Raw genomic sequence first — 19,499 nt, forward strand, 5'->3', positions numbered from 1 at the left:
CTATGATCAAAAGGCTTAACGCTCACAGCCAGCTATGACTGTGCATTGTATACTGCAGTTTTTGACAAAGTTGATGTGATTATTTTAATGCTTAATTTGCCTAAATGTCCACAGCAAGTGTAATTGCATCCACTTTGTCTTGCTCTAGAACTAAATCCACAGCGATCACCACTGTGTTTGAAAAGCACTATTGTGCCAGGTAATCGTGGTTGTGGTGAAAATCGCTGTGGCTAAAACATTTTAATAGAAATTGATTTGCTAATTTTGATTTTATTTGCGTTTCAGTTACTTCACTTCAAATAATTTGATGTTTTTGCAAGTTGCTGATGTCTTTAGTGACATCTGTTTGAGCCTTTCTTTGCTTTTTGCATCAGTATGCCATTTACAGAACGGCCATACGATGAGAGAGAAAAGCAGGCTCGGATAACATCAAGCCTTTCTTTATATCTATGATTGCCAAACTGATAATGATTATGTTTTGTTATCATGGTAACACTTTATTTATTCCTTTTTTTCTGGTATAACAAGTCAATTTATTGAAATACATATATCACAGTACTTGGCTGTAATGGAGTGATATATTGAAGAGTGAAAAGAGTGTAGTTGTTTTTCTCACATTAAAGATAATCTAAGATTGACAATATGGTATTCAAAATAAGTGAAGTGTTACCATTTCTTTTCTTTTCTGCATTTCCTGTTGAATGAACTTGCAATTTTCTTTAATAACATCTTAAAATGGATTATTTTACCTCAGTCGCTTAACTAACATTGTCATTTCCTTGGTTGCTCACTATTATCCCCACCCCCTTGGCTTGGTTAACACATGAAAGGCTGAGGAGGAAGATGTTGTCGGTGCATATGTCACCGAGGCCACTCACGTTGCTCCAGAGCCCACCGTTGTTGCAGAAGCACAGGACACCTTGGATACTGGTGCGGACGCATATGACTTTAAGGAGTATGACCTAAACCAGTATGACTTGGGCGAGGTTGACAGCAGGTTGTATGATTATGGGGCGTATGATGAGTATGGCACAGCCCTGCCTAAACCTGAGGCGACCTACGATGATGAGGTGGGGCCTGGGGTCGCTGCTGAAACCGATGTTTCGGAGAGTACTGTAAGTATCACACCCGGACCTGGTGACTGACGGGTGTGCGCATGAACAGCATGCATTAGAGACTCTGTGTGTCGTGGTTTCACTTAGTCCTTCAGTGCACGTCTTCTTTGTTTGTTGCTTGGCATGGGAAATGCGTCATTGACACGTTAAGTGTGGAATCAGGTGATCTGCTGCTGTTTCAACAGTGTGTGTCTGGTGATTCAGCGGTCATAGGGACTATGCATGCATCTATTTCGCTATAGTTTTTGTTATTAAGGTGGATTTCTATTTAACATAGCACAGACACTTATTCCATACACATCTTTTAATCAGTGTATGCTGACCCAGCCTACACCCACTGATACCAAACAAGGCCTATTGCACCTCCCTACCCACCTCATCTTTCAGCAGCTGGCTGTGATCCCTCCCTCTGCTCGTCTCACTGTGGACTGCAATTAGCCTATAAATCGTAGGCAGCTGTCTGCATAGTGCACCCACACAGTTGTAAAGAACATGCAGACTTTACTAATCAACAGTTTGTCACAGTATGTTATTTAGTCAGTATAAAGACCATATAAATTAACATAACTCCTCATTTTGTGTCTATGTTGGAAAATTTGGCCCCAACTTTGTGCTAAATGTACACAACCAGACTCCATTAAGTGCATTATGTGTCTGTGCGCCTTTGGGTATTGATACTGTAGAATGTTAAGATGAGGCCTTATATGCCTTTTACTACCCATCTCACACACAGCTCACCCAGACTTGCACCTTCTAATCTCACCACACCTTCTCCACCTCCATAAGGAAGAACTTACTCATATTATACATTTGTTATGTTCAGCTACTCATGTGTATTTGCTAAATTGCAATGTTGGAAAAATAATGGGAAATAAAATATACTAAATTTACATAGATAACCGCTGGTATGTTATATTGGGTGATCATTTATTAACCACACTGCTCAGTGACGATGCAATGACAGCACGACTCCATTTCAAGCATGCAGAGGTCCGTTGTCGCTCATGAGGATTACCCTTCTTCTTTGTTAGTGTTTGTTAATGTCTCGCTTTGTATTATCCATGATTTACTTAGTCTAGTGCTATTTGTACCTGTGGAGAATAACTGCTCCATGGTTTAGCTTTACATTTATAAAACTGCCTCCACTTTTCTTGCTTAACTGCAGGTCGCTGGTTCCGTAGCAGGCTTTGGACAGAAGGGAGAGAAGGGCGAGCCGGCTGTGATTGAACCTGTAAGCTCCAAAAAGTCGATAATTGTCCAAATATTATGACTTATTATCACTTTCCTGGTACACATATTTTTTAGAAAAATGTTATTCTCAGAGCGAGCAGTCTCACTTTTATTAGAACTTTAAATCATATTAAACCCAAACGAAATAGTGACAAACCCAAACCACAGTTTTATTTATATACTTCTTTAAAGATCCCATTGCAGTGCTATCTAAACATCTCCAGAACACAATTTTTTCCTATTATTATCTAATCTGGAACTTATCTATGATACTGCTTTTGCATATCCCACTATTTGTGGTGATAAACACTTTGCTTGTATTTTAAGGGCATGCTAATTGAAGGACCACCAGGACCCCCCGGCCCAGCAGTGAGTATATTTTTTTGGGAAAAAAAGAGACCTAATTATGCGAAATTATCAACTCTTGTCAGAATTTCCTGAGTTGACACTCCGTTGGTCTGCTAACTTTGTTTTGCTTATTCAGGGTCTTCCAGGACCAGCAGGCCTACAAGGACCCCCAGGCACCTCTGGAGATCCTGGGGACAGGGTAGGTTTATCATTTATGTCTCCAAGCTCATAGTTTTTTATGTGGATTTACTCTGAATTCTGAATTCATCTATGTTCTTTCCGGTTATACTCTTTCAGAAAATGAATGTCTGGACAGCTTAATAGACACTCCGAATTAGTGAAATTATTTTGTTATAGGTTCATTTATTGGTAGACTTCATTTACGCGTTGAAGAATAACGATCTGTGTCAGTGTTTTATATGTGAAAGGAAGGCAGTGTGAGGAATAGAAATTTTATAGCACACTAATTGCATTGAAAACTGCATTGAGAATAATACTGAATGAACTGTGTGTAGCTTACCATTAAAAGTTAATATGAATATCAAACACTAGTGATCTTGGGGGCATTACTTGTGCTACACACAGTTCACTGAAATTAAACTTCTTGTTGTAAGAATGGTTAAAAGCAAGTTTTAGCACATTCAAACTCTGACAGTCATTCATTTCTACAATAGTGCACTTGAAAGTGTATTAATAGATTATTGTCAGTAGACAGAAATAGTCTTGAGCTGTTATTTTCACTTCCTTGCTGCTCATCATTAGCATAAGCAGCAATAGCCAAGGTGAGTGAGACTATACCTGAGATGTAAAGTATTGTTATAAAAGTCTTAAAACCAACTGTTCCACAGTTCTGCTGCACGCTCACACATGTGCACAAATACGGCTAAAAAGAAAAGATGGAAAAAAGGTTGTTAGTTTTGGATTGCAGATGGTTGTGTTGCTCACCGATGGACACTCCTAGTATCTGTGCAATTAAGCATTTATGTTAATGATATGAATAGAAATAGCACAATATAAGATTAAAACTTAAACTAAAAAGGAGCAAAAAAAGTAATAAATCACCTGAGTAGAGATTCAGTAGTTTTGTGTGTCCAACATCAAACTAGTCTATATATATTGTAAAGTTGCCATCTTCTTGTTGCCATCTATACACCTAAACAGTGTCCCGAATGTAAATAGTATAGTTTTGATGCTGTCATGACACAGCCTGTCTACAGACATATGGACAAACAAACACGCAGCAAATTGCTGTGAATCCTGGTATAGCAGGTATCTGCGCGTCTGCCTTTTTGCCGTGATGACACACACATACACAGACACATGATTACAGCCACACTAGCTACATCAGTGTGTCGGGTAAAAATTGTAATTTTGTAGCTCAGATAAAGATACTTATTATGTAGTTACAGATGGACAGAAAATGTAAAAAATGTCAAACAGGGCTGTAATCTGGGAAGAGGAAAAAAAGTACTCAGTGAGGGTCAGTGTAACCCATCTTTGACCAGAGCCTTAATCTGAACATGAACTATGCAGTTTAGTTAAAATCTATAGATCGACAGAGAGATATATAAACACCCAGCAAATTAGTAAAGGCAATCATTTTGTTTAAGTGTCAACACACACACATACAGAGTCACAGGGTGCACTGATGAAAGTGCAGAGCATATAGATAATTATGTTTTTACATTTTGTATAAATTTGCTTTCCACCCCCTCGTGTTTGAGTCATTTTAGCGATCTGTACCATCATAAATTCTTGAATTCAGCCAAAATATAAATGGTAGTACATACAAAGATTCAATTCCATTCAATTCAATTTTATTTCTATAGCGCCAAATCACAACAAAAGTCGCTTCAAGGCGCTTTATATTTTTCCAGTAGATCGCACAATAATAGATACAGAGAAAAACCCAACAATCCTATGACCCCCTATGAGCAAGCACTTTGGCGACAGTGGCAACAAAGATGTGACAAAGTCCACAGGAAACTGCCAGAGAGCTTTTGCCACAACTGATTTGCTAATGGTTAGATGTTATAAACATAACCAGCTATGGAAATGTATTTTTTACACTTTTTTCACGTGCCATAATTTGTTTTCAATGTTGATGCTATTAATAATTTTTTGCCTCTTCTGTATCACAGGGTCCTCCTGGACGCCCTGGTCTGCCTGGTGCTGACGGTTTGCCGGGGCCCCCTGGTACCATGCTGATGCTTCCAGTAAGTGCTCATACAGCAGAACTACATTCCATCCAAACTTATCATATATCCATAACCAAGATCATTTTTAGGATATTGCGTAGTGATGACAGAGTGAGCTGAACAAAATGCGCTGTCTGTGTGTGTCCAACAGTTCCGTTTCGGCGGGGATGGTGAGAAGGGTCCAGTGGTGTCGGCCCAAGAAGCCCAGGCGCAGGCGATCCTTTCACAGGCTAGAGTAAGTAGAAACAACATTTTAAAAGCCACAGGGAAACCAAAAGGCTGTGGACAAACCCCTACCCCCTCTTGCTGGCTACATAGAGCTGTAGGGGGAAAGGAGGGGAAGGAAGACAGAGACAGCATTTTGGTGAGGAGGGGTTGTGCTGCATTTTGTTGTCCTTGTGGGGCTAAAAGGAGACATGCCGAGTGGGCTAAAGAGCAACAGCATGAAAAGGCCACTTTGAACAGGTGGACAGGCAGGAGAGACTGTTAAAAATACTTCAGGGGCTCAGCGTCTGTGGGTGGGCTAAGAAACAGGTGTAGTCTTTGCATCTTTGTGGAAGAGGAGATGGGCACTTAGAAAAAGAGACAATTCACTTTAGACCCAATAACTGAACAGGTAAACCGAATAATTGCTAAATCTGATTATTAAATGTTAAAGTCATCACAATGAGACAGCAACTGGAGGATGATAAAGAATGTTTACTGCAGTCCAGATGAGAGGCATCTCAGAATAGGATGTAGTGATCATGTAGTGTGAGCAGCGCCACAACTTTCTTAACCAAGACCAAAAAAAAAAGGATTATTAAGTGCAGACATGCCAGGATACTAGAAAACAGACTATCAAAATATGTAAAATGGGAAGGAAAATTCTGAAAAATGCATAAAGATATGCGTCATGTGCTGTTTATGCAGTTTGCAAAAAGTATTATGAATGTTTTTTTTGCCTCAGTGAAATTTGACCTTGCTCTTGTCTGTGCCCATACCTGCAGCTGGCTATGAGAGGACCCCCTGGGCCAATGGGTTTGACGGGAAGATCGGGGCCAGTGGTGAGTGAGAATTTATCCTGTGGAATTTATGCTGCAACACAGCTCTTCAATCTCTAAATATGTTTATTATTCATAGTTTTGTGTTTATTGTATTCATTAAAGTTGTCATTTACAGCCATTGTATATATCTGGAACAAGTATTCAAGATCAAGTTAATCAAATGCATATTTTTAAAAATGCAGTGTTTTATTAGATTGAATTATAAAATATCTTCTTTTGTTGCTTGTGCATTTTTCTTTGTACTGTTGGTACTAGAAGAAAGTACAATCAAATACAGAGTAGTACGTTTTTTTTGTTGCTCAGTGAAACAGAGGAAAAACACACATGTTAACAGCTGCTTTACATATTGCAACTGGGCAAACTTTTTTTTTCTTGGGCTTGTTGATACAAGATCCACAGCTTATCTCCAGGAAAAGACCCTACAAAAGACTTGCCCAGAGATGAATGCCAGATAAAACACCGATCTATCACTGTACCTGTATGTGTAATCTTAGGCCTCTGGTGCCAGCTAGACCTGGAGCTATCAGGCTAGTCTTGCAAATAAGTTTGAACTCTAACTTGGCACAAAGCGTTTAGAAGCTGATTGTTTGCAGCAAATAAAGATCAGCGTTTAAGCCAGGTGGATATAATCCATGATTCAAAAATCTGATAGGAGTGTCTTGCAGTTTATAATATCATATGTGCCAATTTGTGCTTAAAAATAATCGGTGCAGTGATGTTTATTTTGATGAGCATTGGTATATGGTTTGAGTGCTGTAAAATGTCGCCATCTGCTGTTTTTTTAAAGAACTGTTTTCCATAATCTTTCCTGAAGGAAACTGTGAAAAAAGCTTGAAAAGATGTGTATATATAAGCATGCTTGGTTTGTGTTCTCTTACTTTAGGGTCCACCTGGCATTTCTGGATTGAAAGGTGAAAGTGGAGACCCTGGTCCTCAGGTGAGGGATAAGTTATGACTTAATGAATGAGTGAAAACATTTCACACAAACTGAGAAACAAATAGTGCTGCTGATCACCAAACTGGTCCTCATGTGCTTTTACAGGGTCCTCGTGGCACCCAAGGTCCCCCAGGGCAGCCTGGCAAGGCAGGCAAGCGGGTGAGTGAACTCACTCACCTCCAGCACTCGCACTGCAGTGTGTGTGTGTGTGTGTGTGTGCTTGCATGCCTCTGTGTTTGTTGTGTGGTTGTTTGTACTTGTCGTCTCTCCTCAGTAGCTGAGAAGCTTATTTCCACTCCAACAAACAATTGCTTGAGATGTGCTTAAAGGCCTGTGGTCCCTCCAATCCTCGGATCAATGGCTGGGCAGTTAATCTGTCTGAAAATGCCAAAACATTAACACTGACTATGAATGTAGGGTGCAATTAGTGTCACGGTTCAGTCCCTCTGCAGGGCCAAACATCGTGACCTAATTGGATACTAATAAACATAAACCAGTCATTTGCAAGTTAGTAATACAAGCTTAATTAAAATGCAGGACCTTAGCTGATTTTAATGTCACAAAATGTGATTAAATATTGCTTAATTAAATAAACAGTATGCAAGCTAGTTATGTATGGATGCAGTGGATGAAATGTATCTTGCACTGTCATTTCTAACGTTTTCCCTAAAAACTAGTGAGGCAAGGAGGAGATAGAGTTAATAAGAGAAATGTAAGCTGCACTTCAAAAATGAGTCAAATCTGAAAAATAAACATATTCTTTGGTTTTAATTCATTATTTACTGATTATAACAACCAAACAAATACTCATTTTCTTCATCTATCGGTAAGAATTTGCAACATCCAGGAAGCCAACTGGTTCACAGGAAGAGTAAATCTAAATGAAAAAACAAATATTGACATTTTATCTGATGATATAAATAGAACGTAGTCGCTGGTAGTTTTCTACAGAAATGAAAAAGGAGACTGATACTAAAATACAAAATAGAAAAGTGCGTGTTTTTAAAGCAGATATAACAAAAAAAAATATTATCTTACTTATCTAGAATCCCATAGTTATGTTCTGAACGTCTCCGCGGTATCAAAATCTGTGTTCATATTTTTAATCTCGCTTCTGTTTTAAGGGTCGTGCTGGAGCTGATGGTGCCCGTGGGATGCCTGGAGAATCAGGTTCTAAGGTACAAATGCTGCTACATAACATTTAAAGTTTATTTCACTAGAAAAGAGCAAATAGTGGAAGTGCTCTTGTCCATATAAAGATTGCTTTTGTAATATTGCGTACTGTTTCCTTACAGGGTGACAGAGGATTTGATGGACTTCCTGGGCTGCCTGGTGAAAAAGGACACAGGGTGAGCATAATATGGCACTTCATACGTTAAATCATGTGCAGTCTGCTCCTTTTGCAGAGCTCTCTGATTTAGAATAGCTGTGAGATTTATCCACTGAGAGTAAATATAAAACAGAGCATCGTTTGCCCAAGAAACAACTCTAGATGTTTTTGAGCAGGTGAACAAAACACTGCTTCCTCGTGTGATAAGTCACAAAACTGGCATTAAAACAAACTCTCTCAGTTATACAGGATTAGCCGTCTTAGATTACAATAATAACCAAAGGTTTGGATATCTTGGATCTCTTTTAGTTGGCTGTAGTGGGTGATGTAGTTTGGAATTTCAGTATCTTTCTAAGATCATGTTGAGTAACATCCTTAAATTTCAGTGTGCTGAGTGAAGAACTGTTATGCCAAGAGGGGAAAATGGATTAACAATTTATAATTTGCTACATGGCTTCCACTAATGTACCTGCATTAATCACGCACTGAAGCTCGGTAATTGGTTTGTACATTGAAAAATTACCAATGAAATCACTGTCGAATACGACATCCTGCCTGTCACCTGGTTATTCGAAATCTGTGTTATGATGTCGTATTTGTTTCATTCCGAGCAATGGTTTATAGCATCAAAGGTTTGGTATGAAGGCTTTTACAGTATAGTGAGATGCAGCAGGAAGTGAAAACATAATGTGTTTAGTATGCAAGGATGAAGAAACAAAAAAGTAACCAGTGTTTGAAAGGACACTAATGTAGTTTTCAAATTAAAAGCTCCAACTAGAAAATTCTACAAAATAAATAAAAGAACATCATAATGTGAGATATTAACCTCAACCTGTGTGTCTTTCTGATCTCTTTCTTCTTTTTCTTAGGGAGAACCAGGACCAATGGGACCCCCAGGTGCCCCTGGAGAGGATGGACAGAGAGTAAATGCTTCCTCTTTTATCTCACAAATACCTGCACTCAGCTGAGATGCATCACCAACATACTTATTTAGATCAGATGTGCTTCACCAGCTCAGCCCTCAGGCAGCAGCAGCTGGGTTGAGACTGGGAACTGGGAACGAGGGGAGGTTGTGTCTAACCTTTTCTTCTTATGAAACTACCTTAACCAACTCCTGGCTGTTGGTGCATTCAGTTATGTTTGCAGTGGTTTAACATAAGCTGTAACTGATAGAGGATTTTGAGCACCTAAAATTAAAAGTGATGATTACTAATATATAATGCAAGATGCCACTGTTTACTTCCTGGTCTGGTTTATTTGAATTAATATGATAAACGCTAAAAGTTCAGTAAAGATCATTATATTTCATTTTCTCTGATTATGTCTGTTTCTTCCCTCAGGGCGAGGATGGAGAGATTGGGCCTCGAGGATTAGCTGGAGAGAGTGTAAGGCTCCTGGTTTTATTATATCATGCCATCCCAGATCTATGAAATTACAACAAGCTGCAACATGATCTTCCTTAAGTCATTTAAAAAAGATAACACAAGCATCCAGCAGGGGCAGTAGTGCCCCTCTGACAATTATTCATGAATATTATGACCATAAAACAATTCTCAGTTTACTTGAACTCGTTTGTTCCTCATAGGGTCCAAGAGGTTTGCTGGGACCTCGTGGTCCTCCAGGACCCCCTGGATCACCTGTACGTACTCTGACTTTTACCATGTCCCCATGTAGTATCACTGCCTGCAATTAATATGATCGGTCACGAGTCTTGTTTAATGTGTCCTCTGCAGGGTGTTGCTGGAGTTGATGGTCCTCAAGGTCCAAAAGGAAACATGGTACAAACACAGCTTCCTCATTATTATAGTCACCAACATGTGACCATATCAGCTTTTAGTGCTGCAGATCTTCAGACCCTGGGCTGAACTATACAGATGCTTTTACTCAGTGCGCATTGTTAAAGTTAACTTTTAGGTTGTAGAATGCACAGCTGTGAGATCAAAGGTTCAGTGCTCAGTTGTGAGTCTGCTGTGATCATTATATCTTAAAGATGTGTTAAAAGTTACATTATGTTAAGATAAATATATATAAATAACAACAACTTACAGAAATGTGTTATTAATAAGTTTTGCTGCTTTTGAGAATTAAATGTCCACCAAGAGTATAGCCTCTCTTTCATTTATTTCTGTCCTGGACTCCTAAGTAAACATGCTGCGGTATTTTAGTAAAGAGTGGAATTTTTTGGACTTTGCTTTTGTAACCAAAGTAAAATACATTAAGCTCAGTAAAAAGGCAGCTATATTCCAGATTGGAGTATATGAAGCAGATTGGGAAAAGTAGGCATACCAAAATATTTCAATTAGTTAATTAAACTCTTCTGTAACTTATCCCCTGAGATATCATTGTTTTTTCTTTGTGATCTGGAGAGTAAATAGTCCTGGCGACAGAGCACACCTGTTAACAGTGCCACACTGGGTGTAATTCAACTGCACTGTATTTGTGAGAGTTGCTCCGGGAATAATGTTTCTTGTCTAGTTTTGACAGTCTTCTTTTTTTTTCAGGGACCTCAAGGAGAGCCAGGCCCACCCGGGCAGCAGGGAATCCCTGGGACACAGGTGAACGAATCAATCACGAGGTGTCATCTCTGCACCTGAAACAAGCAAAGACAAGTGCAGTGCAGGGATATTTTCCATGGACTTATCTTAGGAGAAAAACTATTTGTTTGGTTTGGTTTTCATTGTCTTTGTGTTGGTTTAATTCCTGCAAAGCTTCTACAACTGTTGCTTCAAGCTGACACACACCCACACATACACACACATAAATATATAAGCACATATCAGATAGTGTTATGTTGTGCTTCAGTGGAAAACATTATGAGGTCAAAGAAAAGTGTGAGGCAGAATTCATAAGGACCTAGGAAAAGAGAAGTGCAGCGGTCAGAGAATCTCAGACAGCTTAATAATGTGGCAGCGGATGTTGTTGATGTGGTGAAACAGTGTCTCAAAGATGGACTACACAAAATACATCTTAGATGCCTCATGCAGTGTTACTGTGCTGTTACATGCAGGTCTTATGAAAGAGAGAAATCAGTGAAAAATATCACTTTGTTACAAAGGACGGAATTCGGACTCATCATTAAATACAAATAACGTTCACCGGAGAGGTCACCTCTCATTGAAGGTTCAAATTTTATCAGCACGTTTTGGCATCAAATAGAAACGGCACTACTAATGAACATTTAACTGTCACATGTCAGTGATGCTCATTGCAGTTAATGATGTTCATGTATTATGTCGCTATGAATAATGGGAGGGCATTATCTCCTTTCACTTCATAAAAGGATTGGTCTGGTCTATCTACTGCTGAAGGAGGGGATGAAAGAATCACTGGAGCACCTTTCCTTAGTCATTAGAAAATTCATCCAGTTTTTATTAAGGGTTATTATGGCTGCCACTAAGAGAGATTCTGTGTCACTTCCCTCTGTTAGGATTCTTCCTAAGCAAGTTTGACAGTTTGCTTGTAGCCTCTGTATACACTGAGCATTGGTTTAAAAAATGACACACAAGTGGGGAAAAGGGCACATGGGCCGACTGTCAGGCATAGAAGGCAAAGGAGCAAAGGTGGGAAGTAAAAATACAAGACAAATGGGAAGACGAACTTTCACAGTACAACGGAAAGTAACCAAAAGATAAATAACTAATGCTGAAAGACATGAAGACAAAAGCATGGGAAACAAGGACAGAAACACAACCAAACCAACAAATATAAAGGGCAATGGCAGGTAGGGACTCAGAAATGCATATATGGGAGCACATAAACAAATATTTAAGGATTTGCAAGAATGCTAAGGACCAATATACCCCACTTAGAAAGAACAAGCACACTTAAACACACAGGCTTAACATTTCTTTACCAGCTAAACTATTTACAGCTCCAACAAATGCTTCAGTTTATCCAGCTTGCGCATGTGTTTGAGCATGCCTGTTGTTGCTATATCGACTCTCATCTCTATCTGTCTCTTGTTTTGCAGGGTCTTCCTGGTCCTCAAGGCTCCATTGGACCACCTGGAGAAAAAGTGTGTTTATTTCTGTCTTCATTATTTGAAAGCTTATTATTAAAGCATTACGGTTTGTACCTGGTGAATGAAATGTTTGTTGGTACAAAAAAACGTAGTCTTGTGCGAGGAATTATTAAGTTGCCGAATCAGTAAACTGTATTTGATATAAGATATAAAGACCCATGATTTGATGTAACTTTTGCATTATTTGGCAAAATAAGGCAAATTTGGTATCTGCAGGTTAGCAAGATTCATGCTAAGTATGCTATGTACTGCATGCTTCTTTGTCATGTCTCTTTGTTAAGGAAGCTTAGTTGCATTTATCTAACTACAATTTAAAATTTAAATTCAGTTTATTTATTTTTTGTTTATGATAGAATTTCTTTTTCCTTGAGTTTTCTTTCATCAAAACTAAGAATCTATGCTAAAGTCAAAAAGTTGCATTTAGCTTATTTGAACCTGCACGTGACCTTCATAAGAATCCTGGACGTTTTTTAAAATCTGTCTTTTTCTTTTCCTCATGCAGGGACCTCAGGGCAGGTCGGGGTTGCCTGGATTACCTGGAGCTGATGGGCCCCCTGTGAGTGCTCTTGTGACCTAAACACATGCATACTGTATATCAATATTACATACATACATATCCCACAAAAAAGATAATCTAACACCACTTTACTCATTTAATATTCACTAAAATTGTGGGTGCTATTTTTTACTTTTTATTTTGTACTAGTATTAGTAGTAGTTTAGTACTGCCGTTTAAATATGGGGAAATTGTGCACTTTTATATAACCACCAAGTTCAAAGATAGCTGCACAGCTAAAGTACTTACGAGATCATTGAGGATTAGCGAAACAATAGACATGCAAAGTTTAGTTTGTGGACAATCCACTTTGAGAGCCTTTCCTTTATTTGTTTTGCAAAAATAAAGGGAAGTTTTAGTTCCCATAGATTAAGAATTTAACTATGGGTGCTGAGTAGATGAAATGGACATTTTGCTAAAAAATTGTTCTTAAGTATGCAAACAAAAAGTGCAGTCATTAATAAAAAATCAAACCAAAACCCAAGTTAAATTAGTTACATGCTTCCCCTTAAAAGTCAGGAACCATGTCTGGAACATTGTAAAATTGTGGTGGCCATAACTCACACAGATTGAAAATTTACATGTGGAGGTGGTTTTGAGAATATTCGTCTCACACGTCTCACCTGCAAGTTATCAGAAGTTGTGAAAGCAGAAAAAATAAAAAGCTTATACCGTAAAATAAGAACCATTCATTCAAATGACCTGAAACAACAGTATTCTCTATTGAATCCTCTGCATAAACCCACCAAGTGGAAAGTAGATTGCTAAGAAAACAGACAGCGCACACACAGATGCACACATATACAGTGACTCCTTGACTTATTTGTGTTATACCTTCAGTCTGTTGGTAATGATTTTTGGAAATGGCCCGATTTTTTGTTTGTTTGTTTTTCTTGAAATATCTCATATGCATTTGAGACTATAAATGAAGTTGTTGTGCAAGCTATGTGCTTCAAAAAATGCACATGGACAATATTTTGATTTTTATTTAATCCTTTTTGTGCAACATGGCAGAACTGTACCTCAGACATCTCTCGTGGCATTTTCCATCACCAGAAATTTGATAAATAGCCTACGGGATTTGTTATTTCGACCCGTAGTTGTTCATGTCATACCTCCTTCACTGCCCTTACTTGGAGAGGTGTGTAAGTTCAACAGGCAGACAGCCTTAGCTGGCCTCAGGCGCCAGAGCCTGGTGATTTACAGCCCTCTACCTCAATGTCACACTTCAGATCGGGATGTCAGAGGCCAAAGGATCCATTATGTTTGTGGGCAACCTGTCTGTCTGTACGATAAACCTTACTTCATCAGTGGCCATCACACAAATATCTAATTTAATATTATTACTAGAAAAACTTGTACTTGTAGTATATCTGCTAATATACTATGCTATTGTTTGCAAAAAAGCACCATAGAGCACACAAGTTTACCCTTATAATTAATGCAGCATTGTGTGAATGCACTACAATTCAGCTTTGCTCTGAAATAGTAACTCTTTTGTTGGTTTGCCATGTGTTTGAAGGACAACACAAAAGCTAGAAATTGATCTTAATATGAATTCAGAAAGAAACGCTGGGGTTCTTTTTTGTGAAGTTGCTTCAACATCATAAACGGTTGCATCACGTAGCTCAGTGACACACATTAGGTCACAGCATTCACTAAGTTCAATAGTTTTGCAAGTTTTAACCATGTTGTGATGTCTTTGTTTTGTTTTGCAGGGTCATCCTGGTAAGGAGGGGCCACCTGGAGAGAAAGGAGCCCAAGTAGGTGTTTTGAAGTCACAGAATTTTATCTTATTTTTATTTATTTTTTTATTTTTTTCATTTGTTCATTTATTCATTCATTCACTTTTTAATTGTTATTCATATTCAGATCACATAACCTTTTGTTAACTGAGCTTATGTTGTGCCAGTATTTAATATTACAGTTTAGCTTGGTTCAATAATTGACCAACACTGATTGTTTACGATGCAATTGTAATGGCGAACCATCTTAAATTGACACTAATCGGGTATTTAAATATGTAATTACAAGTTATTATTAATGCCATCTGCATTTATCTGCTAAGCGTTAGCCCCAGTAATCATAAACTCTTTCTTTGCTCCAGGGTCCATCAGGTCCACAGGGTCCCATTGGTTATCCTGGTCCTCGTGGTGTTAAGGTATGATGTTTGATGAGGCATGTATTTGATTGTCCAAACGCTTTTTATTATTCTACAGGAGTTTGTCCTGCTAGACATCATTGTCATCATTCTAATCTCTGGCTTCTGTCCTGCAGGGTGCAGATGGTGTCCGTGGTCTCAAGGGATCAAAGGGAGAGAAGGTATATATGTCTTTTTAAAATATATATATTATTTTACACAATTTTTTTTATATAAAATATAAACAAAAATAGCTTAATAATTATACATAATGTATTGCTAAAGTCAAAGTAAAGAACCAAATGGGAGTCAGTTCAATGGGATAACTCCCTTGGTTTCTGTTAAGGAAGTTGGCATAGTGAATTGCAGACTGTCAGTCTAAACTTCATCTTGTGATAAAACTGAAGGCATCAAAAATAATGTTTGGGAACAGCTAGTAGATAGTTGAACGTCACAGGCAGGACCTCTCCAACAGTGGCTGTTTACCAGCACTCCCAGCTTTGGTTTGAGTCCTTTGAGCTGGAGTGGACAGCTGCTGGAGCCTGAATGTAGAGGTCAGTCGATAGCCTTCTTCAGCAAAGACGGAGACTTTCTTAAAGTGACCCTCGATCCACTGTTGAATGTAAAGCTGTCATGCTCTAGAATATTTTTGAAAGCCCACTACAATCAACTCCAAGCAGTTTCTGAAGTGTTGAACTGTGCATGTATCCATGTAGAATTTAAACTAATATTTTTTATATATAGATAGGCATAACTTTTATTCAAGATCAATACAGCTGTGTCACTGTAAAAAAAATCCATTATCTGACTGAGAGATGTTGTTCTTACTACAATGACAGGTATTCATATCATTTTTTATTGAATTATTTATAGCAAGAGATCCAAAAGCCAAAACCTCGAGGAGAAAGCGTTTGTTATGAATAAAGGATGTGCTTTTCTTGAGGTGTGTGCGTGTGGTCTTTGCGATGCGAGTTGGTGGCAACAGACGTGCTCAGTACTGCATTATGCATCAGAGAGTTGAAAACATGGACAAGTGAAAGTTTCAAAGAAAAGGGTAATAAGTTTGGATGAACTCAATCGTGTCCTTCAGTCCATTTATTCACAAAGTCAATAAACCCGAGCATCATTCGGTGTATTGTAGATATACTGAGTGTCTTGTGTCTTTAAAACTAGAGCAAATTATATAATGTTTTCTAATTTGGTACATCGGTATATAAACAGTCACAAATAAAAGTGAATGGGCACTGCTGCAAATGTAGAGGATGAAAATGTCAACAGCTTTACGTTTCCATGCAGGTGCTATTCCACTATCTGACCAGCAGATAGCACTGTCAATCCTGTGATTTACACAGTGAACCTAAGAAGGCTGAAGCTTTAAAAGATTTTCAAAAAATAACTTTTAAAAAAAAGTTTCAGGGAGTTTCTTAGAAAAAATAATCAATTTCAGACAGTTAAACAATGCTTTTAGCAAGAATATAGTAAATTAACCCCAAAAATGCCAGAAAATTCACTAACTTCTCTCATTTCAGGGTGAGGACGGTTTCCCGGGTTTCAAGGGGGACATGGGAATCAAAGGAGACCGGGTGAGGAGCTTGACTGAAATAAAAACACTGATGACTCAACATTTAGTTGAATCTTTACTATTTGGATGGAAAATTAAGATATGTTGTTATATATTTGTTGATTGTAGGGTGAAATTGGTTTGATTGGGTCCCGTGGAGAGGATGGTCCTGAGGGTCCTAAAGGCAGAGCTGGGCCCCCTGGTGAATCTGGTCCTCTTGGTCTTGCTGGAGAAAAGGTAACATAGCTCTGACTGCAGTTGTGCTAAAATTGTATTCCTGTGCTTACTTGTGGTGTTAATGTCTCTCAGGGTAAACTGGGTGTCCCAGGATTGCCAGGTTATCCTGGAAGACAAGGACCTAAGGTACGTTTGTAAAAATCAAGTTTTTTTGTTGGTGTTTTTCTTGGATAATAATAGATAACAAATATTAAATGGTGGTTTACTTTGTTGGCTGTGGTACTTCAAGTCATCGGGTTTGCCAGGTTACTCGGAAATAACGCAGCTGACAAACATCCCATATTATAGCACGCTGGTTATTTTAATTTTTTTTAGTTATTTTTCAAAAAAATATTTTAAAAAAATTGGCATCACTTTTTAATAAGGTGTCACTAACAAGGCTATAATTCCCTAAATGAGTAAACAACACAGCTTTATTTTGGCAGTGCAAAATTTTAGTGTTATTGCTTTACGGAGGTAAAGTTTGCCATGGATTCAATTTTTGTTGAATGTCCCCAATGCAACATTTGAGGCTCTGCAGAATAGGTAAGCTTTTTAAAAAAAAATCCCCCTGTTCACAGTATGATTACAGAAAATGTCACTTTGTCTCGTGTTTAAAGATATTTTGTGCCATGTTGTAAAGTTTCCCTCTTCTTGTTTCAGTGTGTCAATTATTTTATATGGACTGAGAAAATGTTCTTTAACAAGAAGTATAGTGCAGTATAGATAAGGAACAGCTTTTTTTAACCCCCTTATGTTTCAAACTCTAGATTCAGGCTATTTGACAGGAGCGTGGGGTTAACAGTGTAAAAGTAACTGAAGATGACATGCAACAGCAGTGCAGATAAATACAGGATGAGCTTTAATTATTATGCATGTGCTGACCCTCACAGCTTCTCTTGTGTTTCTGTACTTTCCCTCCACGACATATCTACCTCCTGTCGACAGGGCTCAAGCGGTTTCCCTGGATTCCCCGGAGCCAATGGCGAGAAAGGAGGCAGGGTAAGAAAACACATGCATTAAGTTTTTGTGTATGAAAATCACCACGACATCACGGTCCAGCACAAAAGAAAATTGATTCCCATTACAAAGCATCTGCATGGTGACTCGGCACAAAAATAAATAAATAAATAAATAACAGCAGTGAAATCAATGTCAGGGAGAGAACAAAAGGTGCGGAAACAATTGTGCTTTCATTGAGCCCATGGCCTCATTTCTTGGCTTGAAAAAGAGTTGCACTCACGCAGTTTTGGAGAGTTGCTGAGATGCTGTTTGAGTTTTCATATTTGCACGTTCACCACTGACGTGTGCAGTAAGCCAGATATCCCCAGCTCAACACCATTCGTTTTATTAAAGGTGGAGGTAGTGGGAGAGAGTATTAGTTTGAAATCCACTTTAATATAAAGATTATTAAAAGTATAAAAAGTTATTAAATAAATTGGCTTAAAAATCTTTTATTAAGTGGATACTTTAAACTGTATTATTTGACCAAAGCCAGGTCCATCTAACAGCTTTATTTGGCACACAGAGGTTATTTTGTGAAATAAAGCAATCCAGCCAAAGTCAAAATTTCTCTTCTGATGTGAGAAGCCAAATAGTTACTTAAAAATTCTTTGCTTTCAATGAACATAACTCCTGTACTCTTTATTTATATTTCCATATGAGCCGTTTACATTTATTAATGGGATCACAGTTTAAATTCAAGGTTTTCTTAGTAGGCCCATACAGGTAAATGACATTGCACTGTGTCCTGTAATTACAAATTATTGTTTATTTATCAGTTAAAAGGAAATAATGAGTCACTACAGTGTGTTCCCTGCTTGAACAGGGAACACACTGTTCTCTGGTTGTTGCTCGATGTAGAAGAGATGCTTTGTGTGGAACACATGTTAATGGGGTTTCATATGTTAAGTGGATTAATGCTGGATGAGGACAGACGAGCAGAATCTGTGCTTAAGCCTTTTTTAATTTTTTTGTTACCTAACAGGGCACTGCTGGCAAATCTGGTCCGCGAGGACAAAGAGGTCCGACGGTAGGTCCTGTTCACGCCATATTTTTTGTGATTAATGGGCTATTAGTGTAAACATTGTTGAATCGTTTAAATTATTCTTCCAGTCAAATTATGTGCATATATTATAGCTGTTGATCTAGACTGTTGTTGCCATAAAGTCGTGTGCTTAACATGACTTTGTCTCTCTCTCTCTTTAGGGTCCCAGGGGCGCTCGAGGAGCCAGAGGTCCAACAGGAAAACCTGGACCCAAGGTCCTGATGCTATAGCCGTTACAACAAAACACTACTCACAAAGAGTCAAGACTTTTCAATTAAATTGCTACTTTGTCACATAATTAAATAGAGCTGCTTTTTTTTTTTAATTTGAGCTGATGATGATTTGTTTTTGTGTGCTGAAGGGCACAGCAGGCAACGACGGTCCTCCTGGCCCACCTGGTGAGAGAGTAAGTCCAACACACTGAGCCTGCAGTAGCTGTTATGCATTTTAAAAGCACACAAGGTTTAGGTCCATACCAGTTTGTTTTTGTTGTCCTTGCATTAGAAATATACTTGTAATTGTTGGTATTAGGTCTATCTCATCAAACTGGATTCTAAGCATTAAAGATAAATAGTAAGAAAAGATGCTAACCTATATGCTTTTTTTCTTCCCAGTAGATCTCTAGCATCTACTAAAATGATGGCTGTGCCTTACTTTTACTTTTCTAGTTCAACAGGAGGATAAATAATAATTAAGAAATTAGTTAATCAATCGATAAATCGTTTGTTTCATTTTTAATGAGGGGTAATTCAGG

At 38.3% G+C, this 19,499-nt stretch overlaps 1 protein-coding gene across 3 annotated transcripts in view; it reads left to right on the forward strand.

The window, feature by feature from the left end:
• The window catches only part of col11a1a (collagen, type XI, alpha 1a), a 69,221-nt gene that overhangs the window by 17,784 nt on the left and 31,938 nt on the right, over positions 1 to 19,499 (forward strand). For 2 of the 3 annotated variants that reach the window (XM_004569519.5, XM_004569520.5), the window contains 27 exons: positions 2,281 to 2,346; positions 2,673 to 2,714; positions 2,830 to 2,892; positions 4,835 to 4,909; positions 5,043 to 5,126; positions 5,881 to 5,937; positions 6,821 to 6,874; positions 6,980 to 7,033; positions 7,999 to 8,052; positions 8,170 to 8,223; positions 9,074 to 9,127; positions 9,545 to 9,589; positions 9,790 to 9,843; positions 9,938 to 9,982; positions 10,706 to 10,759; positions 12,175 to 12,219; positions 12,728 to 12,781; positions 14,500 to 14,544; positions 14,889 to 14,942; positions 15,059 to 15,103; positions 16,451 to 16,504; positions 16,612 to 16,719; positions 16,792 to 16,845; positions 17,647 to 17,700; positions 18,686 to 18,730; positions 18,907 to 18,960; positions 19,107 to 19,151. In XM_004569519.5, coding sequence (XP_004569576.1) covers positions 2,281 to 2,346; positions 2,673 to 2,714; positions 2,830 to 2,892; positions 4,835 to 4,909; positions 5,043 to 5,126; positions 5,881 to 5,937; positions 6,821 to 6,874; positions 6,980 to 7,033; positions 7,999 to 8,052; positions 8,170 to 8,223; positions 9,074 to 9,127; positions 9,545 to 9,589; positions 9,790 to 9,843; positions 9,938 to 9,982; positions 10,706 to 10,759; positions 12,175 to 12,219; positions 12,728 to 12,781; positions 14,500 to 14,544; positions 14,889 to 14,942; positions 15,059 to 15,103; positions 16,451 to 16,504; positions 16,612 to 16,719; positions 16,792 to 16,845; positions 17,647 to 17,700; positions 18,686 to 18,730; positions 18,907 to 18,960; positions 19,107 to 19,151 — 1,512 coding nt within the window. Of the gene's footprint in view, positions 1 to 830; positions 1,116 to 2,280; positions 2,347 to 2,672; positions 2,715 to 2,829; positions 2,893 to 4,834; positions 4,910 to 5,042; positions 5,127 to 5,880; positions 5,938 to 6,820; positions 6,875 to 6,979; positions 7,034 to 7,998; positions 8,053 to 8,169; positions 8,224 to 9,073; positions 9,128 to 9,544; positions 9,590 to 9,789; positions 9,844 to 9,937; positions 9,983 to 10,705; positions 10,760 to 12,174; positions 12,220 to 12,727; positions 12,782 to 14,499; positions 14,545 to 14,888; positions 14,943 to 15,058; positions 15,104 to 16,450; positions 16,505 to 16,611; positions 16,720 to 16,791; positions 16,846 to 17,646; positions 17,701 to 18,685; positions 18,731 to 18,906; positions 18,961 to 19,106; positions 19,152 to 19,499 lie in introns of all 3 variants that reach the window. The other variant, XM_004569518.5, reaches the window with a different exon arrangement.

The sequence above is a fragment of the Maylandia zebra genome, linkage group LG9 (assembly GCF_041146795.1).
Source record: "Maylandia zebra isolate NMK-2024a linkage group LG9, Mzebra_GT3a, whole genome shotgun sequence".
In the NCBI taxonomy this organism is placed as follows: domain Eukaryota; kingdom Metazoa; phylum Chordata; class Actinopteri; order Cichliformes; family Cichlidae; genus Maylandia; species Maylandia zebra.